This window comes from Balaenoptera musculus, chromosome X, assembly GCF_009873245.2.
Source record: "Balaenoptera musculus isolate JJ_BM4_2016_0621 chromosome X, mBalMus1.pri.v3, whole genome shotgun sequence".
Classification (NCBI taxonomy): Eukaryota; Metazoa; Chordata; class Mammalia; order Artiodactyla; family Balaenopteridae; genus Balaenoptera; species Balaenoptera musculus.
In genome coordinates, this window is record NC_045806.1 from 7,705,732 (window position 1) to 7,728,108 (window position 22,377).

Genomic DNA, 22,377 nt, shown 5'->3' on the forward strand with positions numbered 1-22,377 from the left:
TTAACCTAAAAGGGAAAAGAATCTGAAAAAGAATATATATCACTGAATCACTCTGCTGTGCATCTGAAACTAACACAACATTGTAAATCAACTATACTTCAATTTTTTAAAAAAGGAAAAAAAAACCTATGTTCAATCATCCTAAACATTCTGTCCCCCCACCAAAAAAGCGTACCAAGAAATAGCCAAACCAAATCACAGATATGGTCCGTTCATCCCAGCATCCCCCAAATAAACGACGTGGTCCTGGTAAACACAAGCCCCCATCAGCGCCGAGGAGAAGTGATAGGAACCATTTGTCAGACGTGATGATGAGCTCTAGGTGGTAATACCTTTGATCATGTGATTCATTTTGTTTGCTCAACAACACAGTGTGTGTTTGACCTGAGAGGAAGGACTTCAATATATATTTACGCAAAGCTCTTAATTTATACTTCCTTTCCTTTTAATTGGCATCTTGTTATCTAAAATTAGCTGGTGAACAGAGTAGACAGAGCGTCTCATGATCAGAGCAAACTCTCTCGGCTGAGTTTGCAATAATTAGACCCGCCATCACCCGCAGATGAACAGACACCTGGAGGCCTGGCTTATTTCTTCCCTGGTGCCTTCTCTCCATATTTAGAGAGTGATTTTTAAAATCTGATGTATAGTCATATTAATTATCATTCCCTGAGGTGGAGTTTGGTTCCTAATTCATGTTAAAAGTGAAGTTCAAACATTCTTGCCTGTAACCTTAGGGCATAAAAAGCCTCCACGAAAAGGAATTCTTTCGTGAAACCCGAGACGATCGGGACACTCTAGTTCACCAATACGCTGGATATCATTTACACAAGGAATAAAAGGTCACATGTCCTCTAAAGTCCCACATTTGCTATAGGCATTCCTCCTTCTATTCTTCTGTTTGGGCAGTAACTAGATACAGGTACGATGCAAGTGAAATGAGTTTTCCCTGATGAGTAAGGAAAATAAACGCCCCCAAAATGCCCAAACCCAGATTTCATCTGCCATTCCTTCTCACGCGCGCACGCTCGCTCTCTCGCTCCCTCTCTCTCTCTCTCTCGCTCTCGCTCTCTCTCAACTGCAAGGATTGAAAATGATCCAGATTTTTCCGAATTCGCCCTCACCTTGACAACGCTAACATTACAAGCAGCAGTCAACTTTTCCAAGATACCCTTATTGTGTAACATGGCTAGGCTGCCAAAAGGACGTGCTATAACGAATCAGATAACAAAGGCGAAGAGAAAACCTTCACCTGCCACGTAGCTAGCAGTGAATATACTTTTTCTTTCCATGACATTTGCTGGCAGAAAGGCGTTTGGCTTAAGGCGGATCGGACTAACCTTCAATTTGTCATAGCGCTCACTCAAAGCTGCCACCTGATGGTCTCGGTGCCGCCCGACCAGTTTACACAAGGCACAGATTAACTGGTCATCGGTCACGCAGTACATATTCACCTTCTCAACCTCGTGCTCCAGGCACATCAGCCCCCGGATATGCGAGTCCGGGATGGGCTCAATCAGACGGTGGCCTGTGAAGGGCTTCTTGTTCGGGTGAGTGGCTTTCAGGCACTCGTCACAGTAGGACACTTCACAAGTGACACAGGTCTTCACGGCGTCTTGGGCAGGATCCTGGTCACAGAACTGGCAGAGGACTTTCTCGGCCGAAGTCATGCTGTTGGCGTCGAACGGCCGCTCCCGGCGGGTCTCGCTGGGGGAATTGGGCCCGCTCACCGAAGCTTTCTGGAACCTGTCGATGATGTTCTGCAGGGTGACGTTGCGCTTGAGCCCGTCTAGACCTCGCTGGCTGAGCGTGATGACATGTCGGCAGGTGGGGCACTGGAAGGCAGTGACGGACTCCACGGACTCGTTGGTGGCGCAGTGTGACACCAGGATGCGGTGGGCGCAGCTGAAGCAGAGGCTGTGTGCGCAGGGGAGCAGGAGAGGGTCCTCAAAGAGCTCCAGACAAATAGGGCAGGTCAGCTCCGACTCCAGTGTTTCCATCTTCAGGCAAAGCTCTCCTGGGTCATCAGCAAAATCCAAGGAAGCTGATCAGCTATCTGGAAACAGAACGTAAGATTTGATTAGGCGCGAGGGGGTCAGCCATGGGGGGCTGTCAGCTTTGAACACATCTCAGAATAATTCCCAACACAGGTCACGGAAGGGTAAATGTGTGTACATTCCAAATAATTCTCTCTCTATTCACTGGGGAAATGCGGGGTGTGGGGAAACACCCTAAGCCAGCAGACCAGCTAACATTTCCTCAAGGTTCCCGTCACTGAAAGCAGCATTTTTTTTTTTTTTTTGCAATTTTGTTCTTTAAAGGATCTCACTCCAAACTGGCAAGTTCTTGAAACTGTAATTTCCATATCTAATCACAATAATCCTACTGTGTCACGGCCAAGTTTTCCTTGCGTTGAAAATGAAAATGTAGAAACATTAATTAATGAACTATGGAGTCTTTCATAACTTTGAATTTATGAACTTACAGGTTAAGTATATGTGTTTTAAGGGCCTCTACTCTGCGATACCGAACCAGGCTTCAGAGAAGGAGAAAGGCACTTACTGTAGAAATGGGCATGAAATGTGTATGAAATCAAACACGTGATTTCAGGGGCAATGATAATGCTTCAGCAGGGGATGTCAGTTTCCAAAATACATTCCTGAGAAAAAACAGTGACTTTCACAAAGATGACTCTGATAGAGGCAACGTTTCTGGCAGGCGTTTGTTACTCTTCTGAATAATTCTATTGTTTAATCCAGCGGTGGGACGTGGGTGGGCAGAGGGAAGCAAAGAAAAATATCTGGGGGCCTTTTCAGCGGCTGCGGTGAGCTTGGGGACCAATGACTAATAACGACATAGTTCATTAGAACAAGGATTTTCGTGGCTACAATATTCATTTGCTAAGCTGTAACAGTGGGGACGATTACAGTTGAGAAAGCAGTTGAAGGTAGTCGCACTCGTCCGAGGAGATTTACAAGGGCTGCCGACGGACCCTGCACAGCCCTCCCGGCCTGAAATCTCCCATCAAGGGCTTGTCACTGTCGCCAGCGACAGGCCAGGCTAGCAGGAGGTCCAGCCTCACACTCAGAGCCACGTTGGCCCGGGCACGACCTCCGGCAGCTTTGTTGCTCCAGGCGGCCTTCGGGTGGCCCAGCTGCACGCTCCCCTTGCCGGGAAGACTTGCTGCTTTTGTGAACTCTCGCCTGCCTCCCCTTCCAAAACGGGAGGGCGAAGAATCCCACATAAACCCCTGCTCATTAAGAGGGAAGAGGCCTTATGCTCATTAGCAGGCCTGGGAACCAAGCCTCTTTGAACCTTCTCCCTTTCAAGGCCATTAGCAGAGGTCTGCGCAACGGTGACGGGCATATCAGATGCAGCCCACTGAGGGCTGTGGGAGAATCGTGCAGTTCACCCAGTAGATGCAAGGTTCAAATCACACTCCGGGGGGGTTTTCTCAGCCTGATTCATAGGAAGGCTTCACATCCAAAGCTATGCTTAGTGATTCTGACAATCAGCCTTTCTGTATTCACACCTCCATTTATTTACAAAATTCGCAATTTCTAGAATGCCCTGACCCTCTCTGAAATAGCATCCCTCAGAAATACCATGGGGTGCTTTGGTTAAACTAATGCTCATCTTGCTAACTACATAAGAAAGGATAAATGGGCAGCTGAGATTTGAAATATTAAAGCTTTCTCATCTTTCCACAACCTACAATGGAAACCCCAGGGCTGCTGTTGTGAGAAACTTACCATCCCCGCTTGTTCCCGGCCAACCCTTCCTACAGATAGCTTGGAAGAAATGGAAAGGTTTTACCCATTAATCATCATTTTGGTTCATCATGGAAAAACAGAATTCTCTCTACATCAAATTTCTTCTCACTTCCCATCAGAAGCGTGTAAAGGAAAAAGGTAGCCCCTGTGGTCTGCTTCGTTCTCAGGTGAAACAAAAACACCTACCGATGGATCTCAACAGGGGGCTGAGCCTCAACTATGTCTGGAGAGTTTTGACGATTGTATTTTTCAGCAGGTGCCAGAATTCCATCCCGGAGCAGTGCAATCAGAATTTCTAGAGGCGATTACACTGCCGACCCCGATGGAAATGCTGACATTTTATTCAAGAGACATTTACCGAATGCCAGGCACTGAGCTGGCTCGAGAAGCCAGATTCTGGCCTCCTCCTCATCCCCTTTCTATGATCATGGACCAAGCCAACAAACATCCTCTCCTACCTGGATGATCGCAGTATTTTTTCTAATGGTCTCCTGGCTTCTGCTCACTCTTGCCCCCCCCCTCACCCGCCGCCCATAGCCTATCCTCCATTCAGAAGCCAGAGCCTGTTAAAACACGACAGAGCCTGCCTCGCCTCTGCTCTACCCTCCAGAGGTTTCCCATCTCACTCAGGGAGAAATTCACCAGAATAAAACCAGCCCCAGAAAACACAGACTCAGACAGTGACCTCATTTCCTCCCATGCTACCCCTTGTTCTGCTCTGGGCACACGGTCTCCTTGTGATTCCTCAAGCACGCCACGCACGTCCTGTCTCCCCTTGGCAAGGTCGTTGGAGTGACTCTCCGCTCCGATGTCACCTTCTCTGTGAACCCACATGAAAGCAATTCCCCTAAGACCACCACGACCACCCACCCAGCCACCCATCGCGGCAACCCTTCTTCCCCCATCTCAGTTTGTTTACTTCTATGACGTTCATCGCCGACATAGTCTATTAGTTTGTTCACTGCTCCGTCTCTCCCCATGGCCCCAGCATTAGAATATCAGCTCTACGAGAGCAGAGACTTGACTTTGCTCTTTGAAGGATGTACAGCCAGCACCGGGAACACCGCCTCGCACACAGTAAGACTCGGACATTCGTTGGTTGAGTTAATACAAAGTACTGATGTTGGGGACGAAACCAAAAAGAATAAAACATAACCCTTGCTTTCAAGAATCTCTCAAAAATATGAGAACAGAGGTCAGCAAAGTTTTTCTACCAAGGCCAAGACAGTAAATATTTTTGGCATTGCAGGCCAGACAGTCTCTGTTGCAACTACTCAATTTTGCCACTGCAGCACGCAAAAGCAGTCATACACACTACAGAAATGAAAGATTGTGGCTGTCCGATGGAACTGTATTTACAAAAGCAGGTAGCAAGCTGGATTTGGCGTGCGGATCTTATTCTGCTGACCCATGTTTCAGAAGAGAGGAACATGTCCAGCCAGCCAAAAAGAGAAATGAAAAGCACTCTCAAAGAAGTATGAATAAAATGCTGCGCAGGCAACAATGGCCACACTGGGAGAGTAAGACTTCGACAAGCATGTACAAGTTTCGAGTGCTAACGGGAAATGCCATGCGATGGGATTTCACCCTGACATCAATGGACACGATGTGAGTCAAGTGCTCAGGGGCAATTTACGTAAGAATGATTTAATAGCAGCTGCTCAGAACTGGACCTTTTTTCTTTTATTGCCCTAGCACTTGGCGTGGCGCTTTATGCAAGTGTCTATGCTGTAAATGTTGGTTAATTATATTAAGTGATGACAAAATATCGAGATGCAAAGTGAGGTTCAGCCAATTTTCTGAACCTTTGGCCTCTGTGCTGCCAGAAAGGAAGGGATTTTGATTTGATATCTACAGCGGATCTCATTTTTACTACTTTTATCCAGATTTTGCCATGGTAGCGATATTCTTGTTAAACTACTCAACAATAAATTACTACTAAGCATGCATGCCATTCTCCCACCTTAAAAAAAAATAGCATGGTTTATTTTCTAGCTTTCTTTAAAATCTTTTTTTGAGAAATGAAAATGCCACTCATTCTTTCACCAAATACTGAAGTCCCTCTAGGTGCTGAGTCCTGGGACAAGCAATGGTAACACCTGCCCCGCCTCCTCACAGCGATCTTATGGTCTATCAAGGGAGAGAACATACAAACAAATGGTTTTCCAACATGACAAAAGACCCGCGCCAAAGACTGGGGGAGAAGAGAATGGGGAAGCTTCCTGAAGGAGGGCAACATGCAAGTGGGTTTTAAAGATGAACAGGGGTTTCACCAAGCACATAGAGGTGTGAGAGTAGGGGCAGACTGTGTGCCAAATGTTATCTTTTTCTTTTCTGAACTCCTGTAATTTAATTTCCAGGCCTCCGATTAAGAGAGAGAGAGAGAGAGAGAGAGAGAGAGAGAGAGACAGAGAGAGAGAGAGACAGAGAGACAGAGAGAGACAGAGAGAGAGAGGGAGAGAGAGATTCTTAGCTTTCACTACAATGGAAGGAAATCACACGTGCATATCATTGTCAGGAAATGCTATAGCTCAACATTTTTCTGAATGGGCTGATTGGTTCTCATTCAGAGGAGGATGTCGGTCATCATGGGAAGCCTTGCAACAAACTGGGGACGGAAACAATTCGCAGCTCACACCTCTACTCATCCACCGTTTGAGGTTCAGAACAGGGCACAGAACAGTGAATGAAAGGAGAGAGTTGCGTGGGTGGCCAGATAATGCAGGATGATCTGCAGCTCTGCTATTAGCTGTGTGTCCCTGGGTGAGTGTCCGCAGATGTTCCCTCCAATTCACTCCAATCACATCCCTCAGCAGCAGAGTCTTTGGTCACAGGATGCAGCTAAGCTCTCGATCCTGGGAAGCACTGGGCACCAGACACCTTTTCAAGAAACTTTCTTATAGATTCAAGACTTCGAAGGAAAGCACTTCTTTAAAATGGGAACTGAGTAAATGGATATTTATTTTCCACACCTCTCCCTTGCTCCTTTACCTCCACTCCCACCCCTCATTCTGTGTAGCACTGAGATCGGGCTTTTCTGATTTTCCTCTCTCTCCTCCAGCTAAGCAAAGCCTAGGTGTTTTCGAAAGGGCCAGCCAGCCTTCCATCAAATAGCCATCCAGGCTGATCCACGTACTGCCTTCTCTGCCGCCTAGGCTCATGTCTTGCAGCGCCATCTCTTTTCAGAATCCCAGTTCAGCACTGACAGTACTTTGCTTCGTTTACCTTAAGCCCTTCAACTCAGAGCGTGCATCTCATGGGACTCATCAGCTTCCCTCCCAAACCCATCTGCCTTCCAGGCCTCCTGGTTATCTCCTCATGGTGCTTCCATTCTCCTGATCGGCACAAGTCAGAGACCCGCCTCATTTTCTACTCCTCCCTTTCTGGGGCAGGCAGAATAATGGCCCCCCCCCAAGGCTGGCCACATCCTAATACCTGACACCTGTGGATGTTTTACGTTACAAGGCAAAGGGGAGTTCAGGTTGCAGATGGATTTAAGGTTGTCAAGCAGCTGACCTTGAGACAAGGGGATTAGCCTGGATCTTCCAGGTGGACTCAATGTAATCACGAGGGTCTTTAAATATGGAAATGGGAGGCGAAAGAGTAGAGTCAGATGATGCCATGTGAAAAAGACTTGACAAGCTACTGCTGGCTTTGAATATAGAAGGAGGCCACAAGCCAAGGAATGTGAGAAGCCTCCAGAAGCTAGAGAAGGTAGACAAACAGATTATCCTCTAGAGTCTCCAAAAGGAATACAGCCCTGCAGATACCTTGATGATAGCCCAGTGAGACCAGTGTCAGACTGATGACCCCCAGTGCTGTTTAAAGCCATCAAGTTTGTGGTAATTTGTCACAGAATCAGTAGGAAACTGTACACTCTCCTTCCCCCAAATCCAAACCATTAGCCAAGACACGTAAATGTCAAACCTTAGTAGTTCTTTGACTGGTTTCTCTGTTCTCACCGCCTCTGTGTTGATCTAGATCTTTACTGCATTCCAAGACTACTGCCAAAAACAAATGAACAAACAAAAACCAAAAAAAAACCCACACAAAAATATCCCCTAATTTGATTTATTACCTCCAATCTTTCGTCTTTCAGTTTCATCTTTGCAACATGCTTCCGGCATCATAACTTTTTCTGGTCACTTCTCTTAAAGGCTCAAAACACTGAGCAGCTCCCTGCTGCCCAAAGTATGAGTCCTGACATCTGATCTCCTTTTTCAAAGCCTTGCCCAACTTTCTCCCAAACTGCTTCTTTAACCTTACTCCCTATCACTTACCTCCTGTACCAGAGACCCAGTAAATGGGACCATTTTCTGCTCTTAGCAATTGCCCTTGCTTTTCTTCCTAGCCCAAATCATTTTCACCCTTGTGAGTTTTTTTTTTTTTTTGGTTTCATGTTCATTTTCTTGTTTTTTTAAAATGACAGCCGAACCTCCTAGAAGCCCAAAGAGCCCTGGCCACTATTGTATTTGGGGATTTCATACTAAACAAAGAAGAAATGTTTTAAAAGATGGCTCTAAATAGTGTGACATGTCTGACATGTTTACAATTAGCCAAGTAAAGCTTTTAGCTGAAAAACACAAAACAAAGTAACTACCCTATTCACAAAATAACTAAAATTTATTTGAAAATAGTATTTCTTAGTACACAACAGAGTGATCAGTAATGAGACTCAGGTTTAAAGTTATATGAGTCATCTTCTTTCATCATTCATTCAATAGAATCAGATTAGCTCTGGGACCGATACAGGCAGGCATGTGTGAGCACAAACACGAAATCTCATATGGAGGTAACATTCATAGTCAAAACTTGAGACCAACAGAAAGACTGCGGGAGAGCTAGCGGTGAGGGCTGGAGGGGTGACAGCACCTTGGCACCCAGGTGATGGTGAAGGTGATCTGGTTGATCCAGCTGCCTGGGCAGATGCCCCCTTGCTCCCTCTGGGCTCTAGGTACCATCATCCTGAGCTAGCACTCATCCCAGGAGGAGGACTTTCCCGGAGGGAGAAGGGCTTTCTTTTGTCCAAGGTACAGGATACGGAAGGAAACAAATTGGAGGAGAAAGTTCCCAGTGGAAAAGGAAGGACACTGGGACTTAAAGAGTTCAGATGTAGGGTTTAGGCTAGAGAAGGGAGACGGCTGAACTCAGGATGGGTGCCCTTATGGGTCACTATGATAGGCCAGGGAGATGGAAGTTAAGAGGGTTCCTATCTGTGTTCATATCTCTTGGATTCATCTTTTTTGCCCCCTCCTTTGAAGTAAAAGGCAAAACTATTCACCTGACAAGTCAATGCAGAGAAAACATTTAACCCCCTGCCTATGCTGTCACAACCCTTGCCACCATCCTGCTCGGTAGCTCATTTTAGAATTGCACAACTTTATTGCTTGGAGTCTCTCCTGACTTCTGCTATGACTTAATGAAGATAACCTGCATCTTGAAGAAACACCTAGGACCCCTGTGAGGATGGCATGCATTGCAAGGTTTAATCCATGGTCAAAGTCAATGAGCAGACTTTCCAGTTCAAAACCCCAGTAGTATGGAAATTTTTTACCCATATAATCAAGAAGTGACCAAGGATTACAAATCTCCTGTAATTTCAGACATTACGTGAAATTTCTAAAAATCTTATATGTTCTGGTATAATGTTATAAGTAATAATCCTAGTTATTACTTTAAAATGTATATCTCAGAAATAACTAATTTTCTTGTCAACTGCATTATTATGAACTTTCATCAAATCTTTAACAGTGGTCATTTTTAAGTCTTTTGTCATTTACAGACAGTTCTGGGTGTACTCTGATGCTTTTGCAAATATGTTCCTATAAAAGGCTTTCATCTTCAAGAAATTCATGGAAAAGACTCTGACAAGTACAGGTTTCTGGTAACTGACTGTACTGCTGAACTGAATGAATAAGCATTTTCAGAACTCTAATGAAAAACTGATGAACTCATAAAAGTGCTAACAAAAGATCAAGATGAAAAAAAAAATTAATTACATGGGACTGAGTGAACTGATGAGGATGAGTATAATTTTTGTGACTTTCTGTCTGAATTTAAAAAACAAAAAATCCCACAAGGACTCAGAGGCAAAGAATACACAAATCAATTTTCACTGCAAAGTAAAGGAGCTGTTACAGTGGAGGATTACTGGACTGAATGTCAATATTATGACATAGTATGAGTGTGTTTCGTGTTTGGTAATTGCAATCATTGTTGCTTTTGTTGTGGTCATCCATGTACAATGCTTGGTGTCAGTCTACTTATCTCTTGTAAAAATAAAATACAGTGTGTGTGTGTGAAAAAAAAAAAAAAAGAAAAAAAAATCAAGAAGTGACCAAGGATTACAAATCTCCAGACCAAGTGCATTCTATGAATTCAATCACCCAACTAGGATAAGGAGATATTCAATTGTCAGCAGGTCATCCCTGCGTTTTTTTATTCCAAATTTCTCTTAATGGAGACGTGGACGTTTTAATCATAAGGTAAATCCATCTCTCACTGCTTCCCTACAATGTATTCTATGTCATGTCTGCATACTCCATCAACAATATTAATTTTTCTAATTGGGAGTATATGAAAAAGAACATGCATTCTAGCCACCTATAATTTTACTTTCAGTCCCTCACTTTGTAAGCTCTGGAAACCATCGCTATGAGGGAAATTAATGTCACTGGACCAAGGAATAAACTTGGATACCGACACTGGGCGGCCTGTGGTCAACTGTCGATATCAGGTGGCTCTCAGCCGCTGCCCGGGTGATTCCCAAGGACTTCCTCCCTTCCCCCCCCCCCACATCCTCTGGAGTATTGAAACTAAGCTGGATGTTAACCAAAACATACGTTTTACCAAAACATAACTGAGATTGCAAACACCGTCAAAACTGCACGTTACACCAAGCCCCATAAAAATGGTTTGGTAAAAGCAATTCCTAAAAGTGTTGTGAAAATGAGACAGCGTCAGAAATGCTATGCATACATTTAATTCTTTAAGAATTCTTTTAAATTTCAGAAACAGGATCAAGTCAATTTCCTACCCTCTCTCCTCACATGAGTAATTAAGGTTGAGTGGACTTAACTGCCGTCTGGATTTTTGCTATGAGATTATCTCTATTACAGAGCCACAGGTGGAGTATTTTTTTTTAAGGACTGTGGAACGATGTTTTTGTCTTGGATCGGCAGAAATACAGACTGTCAGAGGACTAAATACTTGGGAACTGGGAAACACTGGAATTGAACCTCAGTTGGTGAGGCAGGGTTTGCAACAGAGACTAAACTCAGAAAGGACGTGGTCTCATCTCAGAAAAATATAATCTCCAAACCCCAAACATGACCTCACAGAAACTCAGTAAAAACTGGGTGCTACACCCCAGATGAATTCACCAGAAATCGAGTATTTTAAAAAACAGAATAGGGCTTCCCTGGTGGTGCAGCGGTTAAGAATCCGCCTGCCAATGCAGGGGACACGGGTTCAAGCCCTGGCTGGGGAAGATCCCACATGCCGCTGAGCAACTAAGCCCGTGCGCCACAACTACTGAGCCTGCGCTCTAGAGCCCGCGAGCCACAACTACTGAGTCCGCGTGCCACAACTACTGAAGCCCGCGCGCCTAGAACCCGTGCCCCGCAACAAGAGAAGCCACCACAATGAGAAGTCCGCGCACTACAACGAAGAGTAGCTCCCCGCTCGCCGCAACTATAGAAAGCCCGCGCGCAGCAACGAAGACCCAACACAGCCCCAAACAAAAACAAATAAATAAATAAATTTATTTTTAAAAAAACAACATAATACAAGCACTCAATGTCTGCACATTCAACCCTGGTTTAGTATTTAACTTTGAGTTATAAAAACCACACAATAAAAATACTACCAGAATGCTAACTTTACTGATTAGTATCCTGGCTGATTTGAGAAGCAGGTGAGTCAGTAAATGCACAATAAAACAGAGCCATGGGATGATGGAAAGAGGGGCAAGGGAGATTCAATTAAATTTAATGGCATTCTGAAAGACTAGAAATTGAAACCACCACATAGGCTATATCCCACCCCAAATTACGGCAGAGAACAGTCAAAATGCAAAAGGGCTCTTAAAGCAACAGTATAAATAACACGTGGAATAGGAACAGGTGAAAAAAGAAGTGATCCCGTAACATTCTATAGGTAATGCCTCTGAAATATCACTGTTGTTGACCTCCGACCATCAGCACACTCAAATTCATTCACTTCATTATGAGAGACGAGTAAAAAATTTCTGCCAACCAAGTTGTAGGAGACCAGAGGGACTGATGGGGAAAAAAAGGGACAAGCATATAAGCACGGAGGCACTAGCCTCAAGTTTGAAAATAACTAATGAGTACAAGAGATATTTTTAATCGCTTGTCATTTCATCTGTATTCTAAGGAGTGCTGAAGTTCAAATGTTTTACCTGATACCTGAACTGAGAACCAGGAAAGACTTAATTTCACCCAACACCCACCTGGTGGAATTCATGCAAATTGAATTAAACTGTTCACAAACCCTTTCCTGTCCTTCCACATCTGTCTGGAACATGCTCATTTTTTAATAATTGGATCTCTAGGACATTCTTTAAAATAATCACATACTCTCTTGCCCATGCAACCTGATTAATAATGAATGAACATTCCTGAAAAGAATCACTTGGAAGCCTGGCAGATGTCTTTAGGGATATGAAACCTTTAATGATAAGAATTAAGGAGAAATGGGAGCTAGGTCACACTGTCTGGTTATTTTAATTGAAACCCCCAGTCTTCCAAATTTACTTAACAGAATGCTTAAATACACCTTCTGGAGTTCATTTATACCAGCAGACAAGCAAAAAGACACAAATGACAACGGAAAAAAGCAATCCTGATTTCTGGAGGAACAGCTGCCCGATTCTGCCCTGTCTTAACAGTGAAGAAACCCCTTCAACAGTCTCAGAGACGCAATTTGTTCTACTGAAAGACGGATAAACAGGTTAAAAACAGGAAACAGAACATTTGTCCTTAAGACTTCTTTTAGCATCTCTCCAGATTCTTACAAAAAGATTGCCTTGAATACCCACCAATGGACTGCACCCTAGTTCTTTTTGAAGAAACATCGCCGTAGGCAGAGGATGGGGACCCACGAAAGGACAGACAGGCCACCGAGACCAGATGGTGGGTGGCAGGCAGTGCTGGAGCGGTCCTGTGTGTCTGTGAGAGCGTCAACAGTGAAACACAACAGGAAAATCGACGCGACAATTCCAGGAAGGCCAGCTCCACCTCATCCACCCTGCCAGGGTTGCTGAGTTGAAGAATCAAAACTCCCTCTTGCTTTCTAACTGCCTTTTCCTCGGACCCTGCCGTGGCTTCCCTGGGCCCCGGCCCACTCAGTGCTCATGTGAACCAAATGAAAAGGCAGCTCGGGTCAGGTCAACACCCACTGCCTCGTCTCCCCCTCCCCGAAATCATGACTTGGCACCAGGACCTCTACCCTCACTGCTCACAGGGACCAGCAGCGGGTCAGTGTCCTACAGCTGAGCGCCGGATGCCAGCTTTCCACACTGCCAACGGGAGCCGTCCCACCCCAGCTCCCGGGGTCACCAACGGGCACTGGCTTCCCTTGCATTTTGATCCTTTCGGCCTCCTCCTGAGCACATGATCACATTATGCTCTGGAGGCTGCTTTGTTTTTTTTTTTTAAATACTATACTTATTATTTTGCATCTATCTTCGGAATTAAAATATACCATCTAGGAGAAGTTTTTTTTTAACGCTACGTCAGGAAGCATGATCTCTTGTAGAGACACAATAAAGCAGAGTCATTGTTTCTTTGAGAAAGAGAGATCTAAATTGCAATCTATCTTCCTGAGAAACAACTGAAAATATACATATGAAATATACATGCATGTCTATACACCCACAAGCAAGCTTTACATATATACACTACATATATGTAGATATCACATACACATATATAGACATATCATATGTATATATGTACATATAATACAAGCATAAACACACACAAACACACAAAGCAAATCTGTGATGGGTGTCCCAAATTTGTCTCCAGAATGGCAAAGAAAGAGTGAATCGAGAATGGAAAGTAATCTTTTAAGAACTGATTGTCTGAAGGAAGAAAGGGAAGTAGTCTTCCTCAAAGCAAAAAAAAAAAAAAAAAACCTGCCCTGCGCTGCAGTTCTTTCAAGGATGTTGCTTATCACACTGCACAAGGCAAAAAATTGCAACTAAAGTAAATCATCAGAAAAGTGTAAAAAAAACAAAAAACCAAAAACATTTAAAAACCCACACTGCTTGCGAACCTGCACAATTTGATTTGTAAACCAGACATTTGGACTCCACCAAAGGTGTTTAAAGAACATTTTTTTTTTTTAACTTTAAAGAACATTCTTGATACAGGGCCAGCAGGAGGCAAGAACAGCTTCCCCGTGTCACCTGGTTCGCATGTTGTGACACCTACTTTCATGCCACTGCAACCCCTCATGGCAAACCAAAGCACGCCTCTCGTGTTTGGACATAAAAATGCAAACATACATTTTCTTGACTTGTGTCTCTACTAATCATAATTTCATTTGTCTTTTAACAATAAAAAACGGGGTTACTCAATTTCACCGACAGATGACCTCCCTAAGAAGTTCTTACTGTCCATGGAAGGGACACACGTACATCATCCAATAGAACAAAAGAACTGTTCATCAAGAGATCTGAAAGCACCGCTTTTGTTAAAACAACGTTAAAATTGTCAAGACTTCTCCAAGACATTTTGGCGTTGTTGTGGGAAAATTAGCCCGAAACATCAGGAAACATTTACTCTGCCCCTCAAAAGCCAAAGAAAATGATAAACAACAACAAACTCTATCATCTTCTAGAGAGCATAATCTGACCACCTCAACAGGAAATTTCCCACTGTCAGGGGGTCTCCGACATTTCATAGCTTTTAGAATTTATGTTAAGAAAGAAAGCATCCGGTTTTAAAGACAAATGGAACCTATTTTACACTAAATTGAAAATGACTGATGTTTTCCAGGTCTATGCTGTACCGGGTGTCAGGCAAGAATTTGGTTCTGAAGGCCGTGAGAGCAGACTTGAAAGAGAAGGAAGGGAGTGAGAATGTGTCACATCTAGTCTCCTGACAAAAATCTAAATCGAACCTTCTGGAAGAGCAGGCCCAACAGCATGGTGGTGGCAGAAATGGAGGCCACTGAGTCCTGTGAAACCACCCACAGAGGAAAAGTGCTCCAACACTGCCTTTCCTGAATGCTTTTCCAAGTGTATATTCATAGTTCAGTAGGCACTTCCACATACATTAACAGAACTATTTCTGTCTATATAAAATCCTATGTATGTCTACAGTGTGATTAGTTCTTGAAGCCATATATAAACATGCATGTGGATACATCTGCACACACCCCCACACATACATGTACAAAAGCACCTTTGCAAAATTCCTTGGGACTTGCTAGTATTCACTCTTCACAAACCTGTGGGTTATAGCATCCCTCCTGCATGAGAAAAACTTTCCTTCCTCTGTGCAAAAACAGAAACCTGTAAATAATTTATATATATTTATATAAATTTATATATGAAAAACCAAAACAAACAAATGACCAAAATAATCTGCCACTCATATCTGAAAAGGGTGACCTGGAAATCAGCAAAACCACACAAGAGGTCTAGTCTCTGAAGGACAAGACCAGTGGAGCTGGATTTTGACAGCAAGAAAATCCCACCTGGAAAACTGCTTGCCTCTTGGGGAAATGTTTTCTTACTTCATTCCTCCAACACTCCTCTGGAAGGCAGAGAAAATGCACATTCTCCCCTTCCCATTTCTTATCACCAGGAGGACAACGTATCAGTAAATAGGTGCTGATGATGGCCAATGTGGCACTGCACAATTTTTCTCTTAAGTTCAATGACACGACACGCACAAACTATGCACTCAGGTAATGACAATGTTACATAGGAACTACTTCTTATTGTAAGAAGAAGTAGTTCTTCTTGGGAAGAACTACAAGATTGGGAAATTCTCTCAAATATGAGAGCTCCTTCTCTCAAAGGAAATCGCTTTTCCTCTCCGTTTCAAAGTTAGCCACACACAAAACCCTAGCGCTCACAAGACCCTGAAGCTACTTTGCGATCTTAAAAAATAAAGTAACCCTGCTTCACAACTCCTGGTTAACTTTTATGAAGAACACGTTTTAAACATTTCCCGTGATCACTCAAGCCCTACAGTCAGGGGATGCAGTCTTTTTTTTTTTTTTTTTTTTTAAGGCAACAGAAAGAGGAGGGACTCTTTTGTTCTGAGTTGTTATTGTAAAGCACCACACGAGGGATGGGGAACACGGGAACAGGGCAATGAAAAGGACAAGAGTGCTGACAAACGAAAACAGGATATTAAGAACAGTGTCGGAACTGGGTGTCCCCACAGAACAAAGGCAGGAGGCTTCTTGGGAGAAATTTGAGCAAAAATACCTTGAACTGATTTCAATGCTAATGGATGAACTCGTTTTCCTGGCAGCAAGAGATCTTTAAAGTCTGGGGCAGTAAAATTAGGTTATCATTAACACACACACACACACACACACACACACACACACACAAAGTATCATAAAATTAAAACTGCTTTCAAATCACACTAAATCACCCACTTTTCAACTTGTGATCCACTTCTTGAAAATTCTACATCTATGTTTTGCCCCATCTAAAATAAAATACTCTTTTTTGTCAGATAACTGAGCTAACTTAGTATGTATTCCTAAGGAAATCAATTTTTTTGATTAGCATACTCTAACATACATTTTAAAGATAACCTTTAAATAGAGCTTTCCAGAACTCCCAGAGAAGCTAAGGAACGGGTTCTACATTGAGAAACAATCGCTGCAACTAACTTGCTAACATTAACATAACAGCCAGGTTTTGTCAAGTCATGCTTTTATCATCTTATACTTTTCTTCTGACGCAAATTCTGCTAAAGCTGCTAGTAGGACGATGCACTTAAGATCATCGGAGTTTATCTAGTTTGTTGGATTTATCACACAACAAGAATTATTATTATTATTTGCAGTCTCTAAGCTAAAGGGGTTTAGAACAGTAAATAATATACCCTATCTTGCATTGCATCTAAAATTGCAAGCTTTTTCCCTCTTCTCTATGTTCTACTATTCTTTTTACCTTTCCCCATCCTTTCCTTCTATTGTGAGATGAGAGATGAACCGATAGGCTTTCGTCTTTCAGATCATGCATTTCATCCGCCTTTCTCTTTGACGTGCTGTCAGAAAACTCAGGGTTAAGCCCTGAGCTCAGTTGGCCCAACCGTTCTCGGTCTAGTTTTGGGGTGAGGCCATCGGTGCGGTGTCGTGCAAAGAAACGTGTACCTCAAAACCAGATAAACCTGAGTTCAAACCCTGGCTCTGCCATTTCCTAGCAAAGGCGGGCAGGAGCCAGCTATGCAATGTATCTTACACTCACAGATCCGCTTCCTATCTTCTACAGCTTCCTTATCTGTAAACCGTGACAATGAGAGCCATCTCGAAGGGTCCTTTGAGGATTAAGTTGTGAAGCAAAGTCTTAAAATTGCCTGGCAAAACTGTAGCTCTCACATCCTTCTTCGCCTCTTGTCCTGAATCACCTCTTCCCACTCTTCTTTCACTAAGTTCATTATCTGTAATTTTTTAAATTGGAAATCTCTTCAAACCACGTTCGGAAGCAGAAGGGTTACAAATCCATTTATTCATTCAATAACGTTCATTGAGTGTCTTATGTGAAGGAAGAGTATGAGTAATAATTCCTATTATTAATGTTAATTACTCTTTAATAATGGTCTTCACAAAGGCAATCTCATTGATTTCCTAGACTTGGATGTACCTCTATTCATTACCACTGGATCGCCTATCGTGATCTTGAGGCTTCAGTTCTCTGCTCCCCAGTGAAGGTCTCCCTTTCCCATATGCATCCTTTGCCAGAATTTGTGATTTTGCAGGAATTAAGGGACCCTGGCATGGGGTGGGGCATGTGAGACCATCAAGAACAGTGAAGGGTTTCAGATTTCTCCTACTTGCAAGCTAATCAGTTAGCCTCCTGGTTTCAGGGGTGCTGGCAGGAGACACGAGACTCCTGAATCAGAGACAAAGAACGTTTTGAGTCAGGGCACGGCAAGCAGCGCGTGTTTCCTGTTCATGTCGGTTCCCCTTGTCCCCAGGTCCCATGGAGCAAATGTCCCGGGTGCATGCCGCACACACAGGGGTTTGTATCACAGCTGAGCAACCCCAAGCTTAGGAAACCTGAATCTTTGATGATGGATTGCAAGCAAACAAGCCCAACATTTGCCCTGGAGAGAGTCATGATCTTTATTATAATGGACAACAAACCTGCTTTCTACCCTGGAGGGAGATGCCCTGTCTCTATCTTCCAAGGCTGTTCGCTGTACAAACATCCTTGAAAAGATAAGTCTGGAACAAAGGCAGTCAGTACCTCAGCTGACCAGGGGTACAGAAACGTGAGAGATCCATGGAGAATCGCTCCCCAAGACACAGCCCCCGTCCCCTCCTGGAGAGCTGGCCAGTAGTGGTTCCTAGCATTCAGATCACGACCGGGCTTTCTAGCATTGATGGCAGAGGTAGCTAACTTGACATGAATGACCTCTGCACCATGGAAGACCACAGGTAAGAGGAGCTCATAAGAAAGTGTTCCAGGGAATTCCCTGGCAGTCCAGTGGTTAGGACTCGGCGCTCTTACTGCCGAGGGCCCGGGTTCAATCCCTGGTTGGGGAACTAAGATCCTCTAAGGTCAGCTGACGATGCACCAGGAAAACTGGCAGGGAGCAGGTACGCCCCACGCATAGGTTTTGCCCAAATACACAGAGCCCTTAATAACTTCCTTATTCGTCCCAAATCAGACTGTATCTGGTCTGGAACTTCAACTCTTCGCTACTCTTAACCCAAACTCATTTTAAGAGTTTGGAAGAATAAGCCAGTTTTGTTACTTTTATGACATTAGAAATCCTATACGTACATTATTTTGGCTTTCTTTAAGCACTAAAAAATTCTTTTAGAATTACTTTTGGAGTATAACCAGAGAGAAAGTCACTTCTCTGATTATTTTTTCATTCAGCGGGTATTTCTGAGGTTTTGCTGTGTGCCAGGCACTGACGGAGGCCTCAGAGATGCACTGGTGAACATGACAGCAAAGGTCTGCCCTGAGAGAGCTTACATTTTAACGAGAGAAACATAAAACGGACCAGAAAATGGACGAGAAAATATGGTAATTTCAAAGAACCATACATAAAATGAAAGAAACAAAAAGGATGACTTGATAGAAGGCAGAGGGGTGAGTGAGTGCAGGTCTGCTTTAGCTAGGAAGATATTTCTGCTCTGACCTGTGTAGGCTTTGCTGATATTTTGGCTTTTTCCTCTGCCCATAAACAAGCAAAGAACATCTTAATTTCAGGATAAAACTTTCCAGCATTTGAGCAGAGACTTGTGCTTTAATTTCCCAAGTTGTTAAATATTTAGTTTCAGATTTCCTTAAGGAATGATTTCTTTTTCAAGGACATTAAAATCCAACTTTGACTATTTCTAACATGAAAAACACAAAGTGATGAATCATTGGAAATCAGTGACCTCTTTGTTTACTTGATCCATGTAGTTTGAGAGAGAAAAGCCACAATCACACAGTGGACCCAAAAAAATAGGAATTATGTAGGGTAGTTAGAATTCCCTGAATGTCTGAGTGTTTGGCGGCAGGAAGTTAAACCAAAGTTGAAAGGAACCATGGACATGCAGTTAAGGTTACAGGGAAGGGTGTGAAGGAAATTAATTGAGGCCCTTCAAGAGTCATTGCTTTTCTCTGCACTTACCTGTTTTTGGTCTCTCTAGGAGAAGAAATTCCAGAAAGGAAAGGGAAAGAAGTGAGGAAACAGCACAGGGGAAATGAAGAACCAGGGCTTCACGACTGGAGGATCAAAGATGAGTTAATACTAGAACGGTCCCAATGCCTAAGAGCCCTGTTGGGGTCTCACTGACAATAACAGCATTAACAAAAGGTATCTCAACAGAAAGAAATCCACTGGCTAGGTAGAACTGGAATAGTCATGATCGTTAGAGCCCATCTCTTCAAGAAGAGGCTAGATGGCTAAAGACACCACAGAGGGAACTGTCATGGAAGAATAAAGAGTTGCTACAGCAGAGGCCAAGGCAAGGGTTTGGGGAAGTCTCAGTGGAGACTGTCAACCACTCCACACGGAAACACACAAGAAGGTTTAGGAGAGGATGGAGTGGCGAGTTAAAAAGCAAACAATTCTCAGAGAGTGACGTATCCCCAAGCCAAAGGCTTTCTGGCCTAAAAGCCAAGATTTAAACTGTTTCTCTGAAGTCTTGATAATTCTGCAAAAAGGAATATGTAAAACATATACATATTTCTGATCCATATGAAAACAAATCCCATAAATGTTATAAGCCTTCTAATGACTTTAAAAAAAATTCTCTCAAGGCAGGCTAAACTCTGAGATTCTTCTTGCATTATCAAAATATGTTTCCTTGTTATATTTTTGAGAGGTATTATAAATGTAATTTATAAAACAGGAAGTCACAATATTACCTTGGAATTAATGTCCAATGGTATGATCTTAGGGTCTTGTTTGTTTGTGGTTTAGGATTATGTGAATCTTAAAGAAAAAAAGGTTCATTGTAAGCTAATAAGTGTGCATTTCATCTTGTACATTTCATCCTTTCATTGGATCAAATTCTGTAAGAAGCTGGCTTTTTGAATATAAGAAAAGGCGACATTCAAAGGACTCAGTACTTGAGATGCAATCTAGGGCTTAAAAATTCACTTATGAAAAAAATGTCTAGCTTTGAGAACAGTGACCTTTCCAGGTAGCTAAGCTATCTTCAAGTGGAAATATATTTATTTTGATAATAAATCAAAAACAAGTTTTAACGTCTGATTTATCATCTTTACGGTAAGGATTGCTGGGTCATCCCTTGTTACGTAGTTTCTTTAGCTTGTCCTTATTTAAATCAACATCCTCTAGATTCAGGGCTTGACTCCAAACAATTCTGCCCGTTGTCTACATCTATTCTTTCCACTACAAATTCCTCCAAGTGACTCTCCCTCATAAATGGATGCAAATATTCCGTTTCACAACTCTATTCATTTTCTTCCTTAGAATACAGATTGGGAAATCGCTCACTCCTGGGGTGCTGGGCAAAAGGTGTAAGACAAGGGTAGTGTGACTTCCCAGAAGGGAGCTTTGTTGTGTCTGAGCCACTGCCAGGCAACCTCTGCCCAACATCAACGGCCAAAACATCACGGCCCAAAGAGGGGTGCTCTGCTCCCCGTGCCCGCCCCAGCCTATCAGCATCCAGAAGCAATTCTTTGCATGGGTGCTTCTTCATCAAGATCCTGACTGGCAGCTCCGAGGATTAAACTCGGGTCCTTTATGCACATTAGCCCCCTGGAGTGTTGAACTCCAAAACCTCTATTTTCTCCCCTGAGTCTACCCTGTAGCTCACAAAACCCTACTTAGCCACTGTGTTACACAGCTTTTCTCATTCTGGGTTAGTAAAAGAAAACAAAACAAAACACCAGATCCTACAACAATCTGATGGAGATGGTAATGATGGAGCGTTTGGGGCGGAGTGGGCAGATTCCAAGTTCTTTCAGAGCTGAGGCTTGGGAACCCATTTCCCTTCTTTATCATTAAGACTTCGCATTCTCATCAGCAGAATCTTGTTGACAATGGCACAAACGATCAACTGGCTGAATGAAAACCGTGTGTTTTGTATGTGTATACGTATACCCATTAAAAAAAAAAAAAAGACCTCAAAACTAGTGAATGAAAATCAAGACCAGTGTCCTCTTAATCAAGCAGAATTTCCTGCTTAGTGACTGCATTAAAAAAAACAAAACCATCTGGCCTCTCTGCTACTTGAGGGTTTTCGCTCCTCACTTCCTGGTTATCTTTAGCAGAACATTATAATTTCACTTATAAATTCTTTTTACCACGATGCCGTTTCCTTCTGTGCACTACTTTAAGAAACAGAGAAGAAAACATTGTTCTATCTCTAGGAAAATAACTCCTCAGTTCTAAATGGCAGGTTTGAACGGGGAAAAGTATACTTGAGAGAGAAAGATGGAAGTCAAATCATAGCGAAAGCATTATCTAGTCACATTTCTTTAAACATAAACGGCACTGCCAGGGAGCTCTATTTCTCTATATATGTATAGATGTATAGATATGTATCAATGTAGATGGATATATAGTAATAATTAAAGTCCAAAACCAAAAAGCCACCACTGCCCTGCTCATTTGAGGTGTTCACTGCCCTTAAGCACTCCTCAAGAAATAAGTCAGAAAATGGAAGATGCAGACTATTATATATAGAATGGATAAACAACAAGGTCCTACTGTATAGCACTGGGAACTATATTCAATATTCTGTGATAAACCATAGTGGAAAAGAATACGAAGAAGAATGTATATATACGTGTATAACAATTGTTGTACAGCAGAAATTAACAACATTGTAAATCAACTATACTTCAATAAGATAAATTAAAAGAAAAAGAAAATGGAATTTACTTCTGCGTGGGAACTAAGACTAC

At 42.9% G+C, this 22,377-nt stretch overlaps 1 protein-coding gene and 1 non-coding gene across 9 annotated transcripts in view; one reads left to right on the top strand and one right to left on the bottom strand.

Moving 5' to 3' along the window:
- MID1 (midline 1) overlaps nucleotides 1–22,377 on the bottom strand; it is a 376,348-nt gene that overhangs the window by 124,472 nt on the left and 229,499 nt on the right. For 6 of the 8 annotated variants that reach the window (XM_036840249.1, XM_036840252.1, XM_036840254.1 and 3 more), the window contains one exon: nucleotides 1,341–2,056. In XM_036840249.1, coding sequence (XP_036696144.1) covers nucleotides 1,341–2,000 — 660 coding nt within the window. In that variant the 5' untranslated portion in view covers nucleotides 2,001–2,056. Of the gene's footprint in view, nucleotides 1–1,340; nucleotides 2,057–12,834; nucleotides 12,964–22,377 lie in introns of those variants that run through there. The other 2 variants (XM_036840251.1, XM_036840256.1) reach the window with 2 other exon arrangements.
- On the top strand, nucleotides 18,470–18,542 carry TRNAK-CUU. The gene has a single exon. It is a non-coding gene; the product is annotated as a tRNA-Lys (tRNA).